The sequence below is a fragment of the Microcebus murinus genome, chromosome 8 (assembly GCF_040939455.1).
Source record: "Microcebus murinus isolate Inina chromosome 8, M.murinus_Inina_mat1.0, whole genome shotgun sequence".
NCBI lineage: Eukaryota > Metazoa > Chordata > Mammalia > Primates > Cheirogaleidae > Microcebus > Microcebus murinus.
This window is the reverse complement of record NC_134111.1, coordinates 75,631,119-75,644,105: the sequence shown is the minus strand read 5'-3', so window position 1 is coordinate 75,644,105 and position 12,987 is coordinate 75,631,119. Positions and strand designations below refer to the sequence as shown.

General features: G+C 40.9%; 1 protein-coding gene across 1 annotated transcript in view; it reads right to left on the bottom strand.

The window, feature by feature from the left end:
- The window catches only part of BMPR2 (bone morphogenetic protein receptor type 2), a 145,896-nt gene extending 133,902 nt beyond the window's left edge, over nucleotides 1-11,994 (bottom strand). Inside the window, exon 1 of the mRNA XM_012738960.3 lies at nucleotides 10,645-11,994. Within this exon, the coding sequence (XP_012594414.1) occupies nucleotides 10,645-10,720 (76 nt within the window). The 5' untranslated portion in view covers nucleotides 10,721-11,994. The remainder of the gene's footprint in view (nucleotides 1-10,644) is intronic.
- Between the last annotated feature and the right edge of the window lie 993 nt (nucleotides 11,995-12,987).

The window sequence follows — 12,987 nt, the reverse complement described above, 5'->3', positions numbered from 1 at the left end:
GTAAGTAAATCTTCATGGCCTTGGATTTGACAATGGATTATTGGATATAACACCAAAAACATGAACAACAACAAAATGGATCAATTGGATTTCATCAAAATTGAAAACTTTTGTATACCAAAGAACATTATCAAGAAAGTAAGAAAAACAACGTAAAGAATAAGAGAAAATATTTGGAAATCATACATCTGATAGAAAGTTAATATCTAGTATAAAGAACTCCTACAACTCAACAATAAAAAGACAAACAACCCAAATAGAATATGGACAAAGGATCTGAACTGGCATTTTCCCAAAGATACACAAATTGCCAAAAGCACATGAAAAGATGCTCAACATCATTCACCATTTAGGGAAATGCAAATCAAAACCACAGTGAAATACTACTTCATACTCACTACAATGGCTATAATAATTTTTTTAAAAAAACAGAAAATAACTAGCATCGATAAGGATGTATAGAAATCGGAACCTTCTTACATCGCTGATAGGAATGTAAAATGGTGCAGCCACTATGGAAAACACTGTGGCAGTTCCTCAAAAAGCTAAACATACAATTACCATATGATCGAACAATCATACTCCTAGGTATATATCCAAAGGAATTAAAAGCAGGAACTGAAACAGATACTTGTATGTCAATGTTCACTGTAGCATCATTTACAATAGCCAAAAGGTAGAAACAACTCAAACGTCCATCAATAGATGAATGGATAAACAAAATGTGGTATATACATATGGTGGAATATTATTCAGTCTTAAAAAGGAATAAATTCTGATATATGCTACAACATGAATAAATCTTGAAAACATTATGCTAAGCAAAATGAGATCCACAAGAACAAATACTGTATGATTCTACTTACATTAAATATCTAGAGTAGGCAAATTCATAGAGACAGAAAATAAATTAGAGGTTACTAAGGTCTGGGAGAAGGAGTGAATGGGGAGTTACTGCTTAATACAGAGTTTCACTGAGCATGATAAAAAGATTTTGGTGATAGGTGCACCACATTGTAAATGTAATGAATATCATTGAATTGTACACGAGAAAATGTTTAAAACTGGCTGGGTGTGGTGGCTCACACCTCTAATCCTAGCACTCTGGGAGGCCGAGGCGGGAGGATCACTCGAGATCAGGAGTTCGAAACCAGCCTGAGCAAGAGCGAGACGCCGTCTCTACTAAAAATAGAAAAGAAATCAATTGGCCAACTAAAAATATATAGAAAAAATTAGCCAGGCATGGTGGCGCGTGCCTGTAGTCCCAGCTACTCAGGAGGCTGGAGCAGTAGGATCGCTTGAGCCCAGGAGTTTGAGGTTGCTGTGAGCTAGGCTTACACCACGGCACTCTAGCCTGGGCAACACAGTGAGACTCTGTCTCAAAAAAAAAGAAAACGTTTAAAACGGCAGATCTTACCACAATTTTTATAAGTCAATAATATACGTTTAAAACCACTGAATTGCACTGCTTGTTTGTTTATTTATTTATTTAAGACATAGGGTCTCACTCTGTTGCCCAGGCTGAGTGCAGTGGCTAGATCATATATCACTGTGGCCTTGAACTCCTGGGCTCAAGCCATCTTCCTGCTTCAGCCTCCTGAGTAGCTGAGATTACAGGTGTGAACCACAATCAGCTAACTTTTCTTATTTTTTATAGAAACAGAGTCTCACTTTGCTGCCCAGGCTAGTATCAAACTCCTGGCCTCAAGCACTCCTCCCACCTCAGCCTCCCAGAGTGCTAGGATTACAGGCATGAGCCACCATCCCCAGCCTTGAATTTCACACCTTAAATGGCTGAATTGTATGCAATGTGAATCATATCTCAATAAAGCTGTTAAAAAAAAAAAAACTTGGCTGGGCACGGTGGCTCACACCTGTAATCCTAGCACTCTGGGAGGCCGAGGCAGGCGGATTGCTCGAGGTCAGGAGTTCGAAACCAGCCTGAGCAAGAGCGAGACCCCGTCTCTACTATAAATAGAAAGAAATTAATTGGCCAACTAATATATATAGAAAAAAAAACTAGCCGGGCATGGTGGTGCATGCCTGTAGTCCCAGCTACTTGGGAGGCTGAGGCAGCAGGATCGCTTGAGCTCAGGAGTGTGAGGTTGCTGTGACCAAGGCTGATGCCACGGCACTCACTCTAGCCTAGGCAACAAAGCGAGACTCTGTCTCAAAAAAAAAACAAAAAAAAACTTTACTAACCTAAAGTTAAAATGTCATTAATTAGACCACACTGATTTAGAATATATAACTGGGTCAAAGGCTAAGCTGAAATTGACCTTGGCATTATTTATTTCTAAATTAAAATGAGAAACAAGACTGTAGAAATCTAACCTTCTTAACTAAACTTCTAACCAATTAAAGTCTACTTTAAGGTCCTTTCCAACCCTAAAATTCTAGGATTCTAACTATTTAAAAGTACCCTTTATATGTGATATAGATTATGCTTATATTTTAATTAAAGCATGTACCTAAAGAGCCTTTCTTTATACTTTTGTTGTGTTGATTCAACATATATAATCAAGATATAAAATGTATTTGCAAAAAATTAGATAACTTTTTTTCAAAGTAGTGCTTTTAAGACATCAGAATGCCTCACAGTTTTCCCCAATCTAAGCAAAATTCAAAGTACTATATATATACTTAGTAATAACCAAGTATATCTTTCAAAGTGCTATACACTTACTAGTAACTAACTATATCACTAGCTTTTCTCATCTTATAAGCAAAAAGTACTATAAGTACTTTTAGGCTAACCCCCCTCACACTCTACAAATGGGGATACGGAGACCAAAATAGGTGATTTGCCCAAAGCGAACAGCTAATAGTAACACTAAGCAGGAATCCAGATCTTTATAGCTTCCAATCCTGGTTGCCTGCTTGACTTAAAAATCACCTACTTTCAGAGATAATTAAAGGATGAGAAAGGGGTAGCAATAAGAGAAAAGTGTACTTAAGACAATCTAAAGAAAAAAAAAACCTTTAGGATGAAGCGGGGATGAGAAAATACGGGACCAGGGAATGCAAAGTCACTAAAGACAGAAGAGGAAAGTTTCAAGCAAGGGATGACCAAAACCGTCAAATTCAGTAGAAAAGTCAAAGAACAAGGTTGAAAGGTAACTGGATTTGGCAACTAGGGAAGCATTGCTGACCTAATATACATTGTGGGGAGAAGGGGGCAAGTAAGGAGTTCAGGATATGGAAGTCAAGGAGTGGTTCAATGCTCTTTCAAGAAGGCTAACAGAGAAGAAAGATATAAAAGGAGGATGACTGTGAGGCCCAAGGCAGGAGGATTGCTTGAAGTCAGGAGTTCAAGACCAGCCTGAGCAAGAGGGAGACTCCATCTCTACAGAAAATAGAAAAATTAGCCTGGCATGATAGTACATGCCCATAGTCCCAGCTACTTGGGAGGCAGAGGCAGGAGGATGACTTGAGCCCAGGAGTTTGAGGCTGCAGCGAGCTATAATTTGCCCACTATACTCCATCCTGGCTGACAGAGTGAGACCCTGTCTCAAAAATAAATAAGTAAATAAACAAACAAACAGAGGGTGGAGATGAGTGAGAAGACACACAAGGACATAGTTACTTTTCCTATGTTTCAGAATACCTATGGGAATTTCTCATCCTGAAAGATGAGAAGGAAGAGGGAAGAAATAAAATAATGCTAAAGATTTATAAAATATACATCTTTGCTTCAAGTAACAGGAAATCAGTTCTGTTTTCATGCTTGTGGCATGAAATGGTTGGAGGCGGGGCAGGGAAGAATCCTTTTTATTTTTCTTTGTATCCCCCTATAATACTTTTAAAAAGAAGCTGCAGGCCGGGCGCGGTGGCTCACGCCTGTAATCCTAGCTCTCTGGGAGGCCGAGGCGGGTGGACTGCTCGAGGTCAGGAGTTCAAAACCAGCCTGAGCAAGAGCGAGACCCCGTCTCTACTATAAATAGAAAGAAACTAATTGGCCAACTAATATATATAGAAAAAATTAGCCGGGCATGGTGGCTCATGCCTGTAGTCCCAGCTACTTGGGAGGCTGAGACAGAAGGATCCCTTGAGCCCAGGAGATTGAGGTTGCTGTGAGCTAGGCTGACGCCATGGCACTCACTCTAGCCTAGGCAACAAAGCGAAACTCTGTCTCAAAAAAAAAAAAAAAAAAAAAAAAAAAAAAAGAAGCTGCACATTGCACTAATAAATGTTGACTGAATACTTCAGTTCTCCTTCCATATATTCTCTAACTTCTTAATGCCCTCCACCCTTCTAGATGCTCCTATGGGTGTATATTTGAATAGAAACTGTGTCTAGAACACTTCTTATCAAACATTTACTGTCTTAAGTGCAATTAAGAACAAGTAATGAATGTTATATACTAATGGTTATAAGGTAATGAATTCTAAATTGTTCATATCATTTATTACAGATTTATTTTCTAATCCCACATAGACTATACATAAATTATATATATTCTTGTAATACAGTAGTCTTAGCTATTATCTGCATCTCACAGACAAAAAAAATGTTTAAAAAAACTTCAAGTCTACTGCACTCAAAATTCCAATAAAGTCATCTTCATTGCTTCTGGAAAGGATTCAAGACTAGATCATTTAACTAGAAGGGGAAAATAGTTTGCTAATGTGGTAATCTCCTCAACATGTTTAAGTGCTATACAAGATGATCAAAATTAATGAATTCCTCGATATCACAGCACCCATAATTATTTTTTCCAGCAGACATCAATCAAATCAGAATACAATTCTTCTTTGTTGGATAGAAATTTAATATATGCAATTTATCCATCTGAAGGCTCTCTGGAATATAAATTTCTTACTAAAACCAAAACATTATTATTCAGTCTAATTTAGTTAAGTACTAATCCCTTTATCTATACTTCATCAACAATTCTCATCGAAATTTACTAAAAGGAAAACCACTTATTTCTACTAATAAGCAATTTTTATTTTTGGCAAAAGTAGGAGGAAATTAAAATGGCCAAAGTAAAAATGCAAGTTAAGGCTGGGCATGGTGGCTCACACCTGTAATCCCAGCACTTTGGGAAGCTGAGGCCAAAGGATCGCTTGAGGCCAGGAGTTCAAGACAAGCCTGGGCAAAATAGCAAGACCTCGTCTCCACAAAAATAAATAAATAAATAAATAATTAGCTGGGTGCGAGGCACACCTGTAGTCCCAGCTACTTGGGAGGCTGAGGCAGGAGGATCCCTTGAGCCTAGGAGTTTAAGGTTACAGTGAGCTATGATCACACCATTGTACTCCAGCCTGAGTGACAAAGCCTGACTCCAAATAAATAAATAAAAATACAGGCTAAATTAATAAATATAATACTGGGTGACCAAAGCCTTCAAAGGCTTTTTCATTAAATAATATATGACCTTTAGGACCAAGAAAAGGCAAGAAAAAAATTGCTAACTTTTAAAAAGAAAAGGTTTTGAGTAATTACTCAATACATAAAGTAAAAAATGTTTGGTCCCAATGTTGACTGAATAAAAGATGTAGAACAAGTTACAATTAGCACAAAAAGTAGAAATAACAAAGTTGTAGAACCTGAGAGTGAGAAGGAATCTCAGATTCAATAGTTCTCAAGGGTATATAAAATTTATGGGGGTTGGGAGATAGAGGGTATTTAAAATGAAGATTCCTCAAGGCTATGATCACACCATTGCCACTCCAGTCTGGGCAACAGAGCAAGACTCTGTCTCAAAAAACGCAGATTCCTATTTCAAAATTCTTGTCATTTCTAGGTGTGTTTTTTACCAACTGTATTTTTCTCCAGGTTATACATTTTCTTGTTTCTTTATATGTTTGTAATTTTTTATGGTAAATTGGACTTGTGGATACTACTGTGTTGAGAGTCTTTTGTTTGTTTGTTTGTTTTCCATTAGAGAATGTTGAGTTTTGCCCTGGCAGTGAGTGAATTTACTAATGAGTATTTTTACTAATGTGTATTTCAAATCTGAAATAACCCACACATATATTATTGAATCATAGACAAATCAAAGTTGAATAATTCTATTAAAGTGCTCAAAAAAGTACAGTAGTTGATTTTCATTTATAGTAAAATGATTGTCTTTAATAGTAACATGTAAATTGGTTTTCATCTATTGAAAATAAAGTGTTTTGCTTTTTAAAAAAATAAAATCATACAAAAAAGAAAAATACAGATTCCCAGGCTCAGTGTCCAAAGATTTGGATTCAGTAGTTCTAGGAAGGTGCCCAGGAATCTGTATTTCAAACATGACAGTCTAACTCCATAATATTACAACTGAGAACAGTAGGTTAAGTAACCTATTTGCCCAGAATCACACAGAATCCAGGTCTCATTAATTCAGGACAGTAGTCTTCCCACTCTACCACTTAAACTTACATACTTTATAGTTGAAGGAACTGGTACAAAGAAAAAGCTAAGTTACTAATATATGAGTCAGTAAGCAATCCTAGAATATGTCCTGGCTCCTCCAGGTCCTTTTTATTATTCATTCAATAAGTACTTCTTGGCCGGGCGCTGTGGCTCACGCCTGTAATCCTAGCTCTTGGGAGGCCGAGGAGGGCGGATCACTCAAGGTCAGGAGTTCAAAACCAGCCTGAGCGAGACCCCGTCTCTACTATAAATAGAAAGAAATTAATTGGCCAACTGATATATATATATAAAAAAAAAAAATTAGCCGGGCATGGTGGCGCATGCCTGTAGTCCCAGCTACCCAGGAGGCTGAGGCAGCAGGATCACTCGAGCCCAGGAGTTTGAGGTTGCTGTGAGCTAGGCTGACGCCACGGCACTCACTCTAGCCTGGGCAACAAAGCGAGACTCTGTCTCAAAAAAAAAAAAAAAAAAAAAAAGTACTTCTTAAACATCTATGTATTTAGCAATATGGTAGATTACAAAAAAATTTAAGATATGAACACTATCCTCTGGAAGCAATTATGAGTTGAGAGGACAAAGTACAAAAAAACTGATATTCAACAGCAGGTAATATATGACTAGGTGCCAAAATAAGTGGTATGGCCAATTACAAAATTAGCCGATTTACTGACTTCACTCAGTACTTTTTATAGTTAGAATTAATCCATCAGAGATCAATATTCAATTTCTTCTCTTTCACTGTTAAAAAAGCTGGCCTTTAATGAAAGAAAGATGTCTCTGTGGAATAAACATCTCTCTACCCTCATTTCATATACTGGTCAAGACCAATACCACTACCACCACACCATCCCATGTGCCAGGATAGCCTTTGCAGAGCCTAAGGTTTGTATAATTTTAATGCAAAGGCCTCATTAAGAGCTTCGCCCCACTCAAATGGTAAGAGAAGCCCGCTTCTGGAGCATCTTCCTGATTATATATGGTAGATTCAGGGTTTCAATTCTTCATTCTTTTGCAATAGTACTACACATCCATACATTACATTAGTCTCATAGCCAAAGTGTACTTTGATACCTCTTGTCTTTAGGCTTGGCCATATGACTTGCAGCAAAGTCTGAAAATGTGCTCGTGGGTTGGGCTTGCCCTCTTGTGTTTCTGCCAAGGCCATGACATAAGCTTCCTCGAGATAGATGTTACCCCTCCCTCCAGCCTGGGCCCCAGGAGACACAAAGCGCAGAATAAATGCATATTGTTGCATGCCACTAAGATTTTGTGGTTGCCAATTATTATGCAGCAAAAGGTCACTGAATCACCATATTTAATAAATTCAAACAATCAGGACTGATGATATAAAGCAGCGGTCCTCAAACCTGCCTGAGTGAGACTCTTTGGGGTTTTAAATTTAAAAATAGATATATATATAGGTCCCAAAGAGATCCATTCAATACATCTAGGCTATAGGGCCAAAAATATGCATTTCATTAAGAACCCCAGGTAATTCTGTTGCAGTACCCACACTTTGAGAAACACTAAAGTGAAGATTACTAAATTTCTAGTTACTCAATAGTATTCACTAACTGCTCAAGAACACTTAACTAACACGAGATTAATCTCACTTTAGACAATGTGGGTGTTCCTAAAGAGATGTAAAATTGCAATCTAGTCAATCTATCTATTTGAATTATTTCAAATACATATGAAGCATGACCTTTAAATAATACCTGTGCTGTAGTCTATTAAAATTAAGAATTCATGTATAAACCAAACAAGCACATCTTCTTTTCATAATTTCTATTTTTTTGCAAACCAACAGTTCTTAGAATTAAGAAGTCCAAGAACTATGTAGGGTAAGTGGAAAGAGGGATTCAGAAGAAATGATTTATTCACGATCCCAAAGAGGGATGTGCTATCAATTAGTCTTCTGGCATTTTTTTCCTGTTCAGCTGCACTATTTGCACCTGTCCAGTTACATCACTGCATCTATGTATCCCAAATCCACACAGGCGGGTCTCTAGTCACCCTGCACTTAATGAAGCTGCACTAGACATTCCAATATTAGGCAAAGTTTCACACATTCAGAACCATGACATTTGCAGGACCAATGTTGTACTCATATCCTGTAAGTGTCCCTGCTTCTTTTCAAAGGTTGATCTGGTGAAGGCATTGATCTATCTCATGTACCCAATTAGAGTGAGGAGAAGTTGTTGCTGCTGCTGTTGTTGTTACCATTAATGTGGTAGGTAAGGGTGTAGACTATAATCCTGGCTCCATAATTTACTGACTATATGGTAAATTATTCAAATTCTCTGTACTTTATTCTCCATCTCTGTAAAAGGGGAATAATAATAACCTACATAATTGTCAAGAGAATCAAATGAGAAAATTTATGTAAAGCTATTTGAATAGTTGCTGATGCACAAAAGGGCTCAATAAACACTAGCTAATATTACTGTTACACCTCTGAAATCCAGCTTCACAAATTTTGTCATCTGTTGCTATATAATATTACAGGAAAAAAAGACTAAAACCACCTGGAAGCAGTGATTCTTTTAATGCATCCCTTTTAAGGAACATTATTCTAAGAATATTTTATTTACCAAACAGAAATTAAGTTTATTTTTAAGTCAGTATGTTTTTTTGCTTACTTTTATCAGTTTTGATCACAAAATTATGAGCATGTCATTATAAAAAAGCCTCTACATTCTAAAAAGATCAAGAATAACAACAAACACTGAAAAATCTATGTTCTGAGATTTCTGCTGATGTGATAACTGGTTAAGCTTAAGGCCTTTTACTCTCTTCATATTTTACAGGAACCACATGGCTCACAGCTAGAGAATTTAAATAGCTAACACAATATAAAGAAATTTAGAGAAAAATCACACATTTTTACTCTGAAAGGAACTGCAATGATTAAGATATTAGTTTCAAAATAAATTCAGAAGTTCAAATTATTTTAACACAACTATATAGATTTATCATAAATAATAGGCACTTGACTTGGAAATTCACACTGAGAAAAATTTTAAAAAAAGAAAAATAATAATAGGCACTAATCCACAATACCAAAAGCACAAAAAGAAACTTCAAATTTTCTTTCAATAATTTCTCTGGGCAAACTTTTAAATGGAAATAATAACTTTGTGTCTAACATAACAAGGAGAAATTTATTGAATGTGAAAATTAAACACTTATAAAAACAAAAAAAGTAATTGGAAAGTATCATTTTGTTCTTTACTCGTTTTTTAAAAACATAATCCATTTGCCATTCTAAACCAAATTTAAGAATTATATGTACAATTCACTCCTGGAAATTTCTAAACACAAATCACCAAAGGCTGCTTGAAGAAATAACTGCAAATGTAATGTGAGGTTTTTTTCTAAGGTGTCTTAGAACTAAAAAGAAAATATCCAAAGGAAAGGATGACTATCATTTCCCTTTAGGCCTTAATAAAATGTCAAAGAACTTTCAGGAGTCAAATCTCCTAGAAGTCTGATGTCAGGTCAAAGTTGTCTCAATGACAGAAAAGCCAATAGATGCCAGACAACTAATAGTAAAGTTGTCAAAAGACTTCTATACCCATCAGAAGCTGTACTGTAATTTCAAAAGCATACGAAATACTAATGTTCAGGTTGAAAAGATGGAGACATAATTACTGAAGTACGTGGGAATAAAGTAATACCAATGATAATAAGTAGATAAGACAGATAAACAGTATTATACAAGGTATCAATACAATTCTAGCTTCCTCAACATTTATTCTATTCATTCGGTAACACTTTTGAATAATGAAAATAACATGGATTCCCAAAGAGTGATCTAAATCTAAAAATAAGGTTCGAGTGTGTGTTCTCTAGTTGATGTTCTTTTTACTATAAGCCAAATCCACTTCTTTATATTAAAACAAAATCTACAGCTCTGTTTCCAAAGATCTTATAATAGACACTGTTCACTGGTGATTAAAATATTATTTTTAATCCTTGCATTACCTCACAGCTAAAAATGTCAAGATACCACACCCAATATGTCTTTTTTTCCCGTAGAGGGGGTTGGGGTGGTGACTATGGGAGTGGGGATAGGAAACTACACAAAAACATTAAAGGTGATTTCCTTGGAAGGAGTGGGAAAGGCGCGCAGGCACCCGGTGGCGGCTCCGGCTCCCCTCCAGTGATCCAAGGGGACGCGTCGCGAAGGGCGAGCACAGGCCTCGGCTTCTGCGTGCTCCCTCCCACGCCACCCGCAGGGGAAGTGGCCGGGACGCGCCACCCCGGGCTACTCACCGGCCGCAGTGCTGACCAGCAGGATGGTCCACAGTAGCCAGGGCAGCCGCCAGGGCCGCTGCAGCGAGGAAGTCATCCCTGAGCCAGCCAAGAAACAGCAAGGCAAAAAAAAAAAAAAAAAAGAAGAAAGAAAAGAAAGAAATATGGAAAGTAGATACAGGCGGAGAAACACGGCCAGGAGGCTTCTCTCTCGTTGACTTATCCTGCCCGTATTACAATGCAGTTTGAAAGGACAAATGGCAGATGAGAGGACCTAGCTGCAGAGCTTATATTCCACTGCAGAAATTCCCTTCATTTCTCTCCCTCGAGTCTGGAGGGGTTCATTCGCCTAGGACGGGGTGCCTCGTTCCACCAAACTGAACGCATGTCCGTAGGGAGAAGTAGGGAGCCAAGAAGAAATCCCCCAAGTTATTTCCCTCGTAGTTTCACAATATCAAAAAAATATCCAGGTCTGGGAGAAAACATATCCAGAGTGTAGAGGGGCAGAGGGCGGGGATTCGATGGGGTCGGGAGGAGGGGAAGGCGAGGATCAGAACTAGTTCCCCACTGCCGGGAAGGGCGAAGCCGGGCGGGCGGCGGCGACGCCCGGCGGCCCGAGTCGCATCGCCCACGGCTCCGGGAAGGCAGGATTCCTGAAGTTTCGCTTCGGTGCTTCCTTCACTCCGATTTCAAGAACAAATCCTCTTCCTCGACTGGATCGAAAAAGGTGCCTGCCTCCATGGACAAGCCCATAGCCTCCACGCTTTCGCGGAACAATCGCGCGAGGGTCTAGCAGACCCGGCGGAGGGCTGCGGGGCGGTGGGAAGCGGGGGAGGGGTCGGCAGGCAGGGCCCGGAGCTCCCCGAGACAGCGGGCGGAGAGGGGGTGCGGAGGGCTGCCGCTTCCAGCCCTCCCGGTGCTCTCCTTTCTCTTTCTCGCCCTTTTATTCCTGCCGCTCGATCTTGCCTGAGGTAAATTCCACCATGAACGAGACGTCTCGTCTTCTCCCGTCAATGGCTCCAGTGAGAGAACCACAACCCCCCCGAAGAAGCCGCCGCCGCCTCCGCCGCCGCCGCCTCGTTCTCCCGCAGCTCTGGGCTCCGGGCGGAGCTCGGGCGTCGCGGGCCGAGGGCGGGGGGCGGCGGGAGGGCGGATGTAGGTGGCCCGGGAGGGGGGTGAGCAGCGGGGCAGCGAGACACCCTGAGCCCCTCCGAGAAGCACTTCTAGTGGCTCCGAGCAGACCAGACACAAAGGGGGGAGTCGCCGCAGCTGCCAGTCTGCGGCGCTCCCGGTCACCGGAGTCGCCCCGCCTCCGCCGCCGCCTCCTCCACCTCCTCCTCCTCAGTCTCCGGCTCTTCCCGGCCCTGTCTGCCTCCGGCCTGTGGTGCAGCGCGGGAGGCGGCGGCGAGACGAAGCCCGCACTGCGCCTGCGCGCTCCCGGCCCCGCCCGTTCCTGCCCCTAGCTCCCGGGCTGGCTGGGGACTCGGAGGCCCTCGCGTGGCGTGTCTCTCCCTTGAGCCGCCGAGGGCTGGGTGGGGCTGGTCATCCGCTGCAGACAGCAATGGCCTTTCTCTACCCACCCACACACACACGCCTTCCATATGTGGATGGCTTCAGGTGTGTGTGGCAGTGTGTGTGTGTGTGTGTGTGTGTGCGCGCGCGCGCGTGCGAGAGGGCGGCCACATCTTTTGTCCAGTGTTCGGCATACTCTTCCGAGCTCCGTGATTCCTCGAGACTCTTGGAGGAAAGCCTTGAGGGGCAGAATTTACTGCCCCCCCCCCAGTTGTTTCTTGGGGCGGGAGCCTCCCTCTCTGTAGCCCGAAGAATCCGGATGGACCCGCCTTTCCCAGGACCGAAGACTTTGGCCTCCTCAGGCTTTCTCACCGACTCAAACAAAAGCTGGAATTGGAAAGACCAATTAATGTGTTTGCTCTAATCGACGTCCTGCTTTCCTCAAGCACCCATTCCCACAGCCCTTCTTAGCTGACAGGAATTTTGAACATTTGCTAGGATGGGAAGCCAGGGAAAAAAATTCTGCAAACCGCCCTGCTGTGTGTGCACGTATGTCTATGCAGCGCGGTTTCCTCTTCTCCGAGGGCCTTTATTCAAAAAGGCTGGGGGCTTTGGGGACTTTTTAGGGCATGTAAAAGGAAAACTGACGTAGAGAGTTGTTACCTTAGGGGAAAGTGCCATCAAGTCTTCGCTCCCAAGGAATTGAGAAGGTCCTGTTGTTACCACAGTTTTCTGTTTAGACTGATTTTTCGATTTGCAAATCTGGTTTTTACCCAAGAAACCAGGATGGGGCAGGGGTTTCTCCAGCCTCCCTGCCTCCCGTACACTCTCCTGCGCGATTTGCCGATTTGG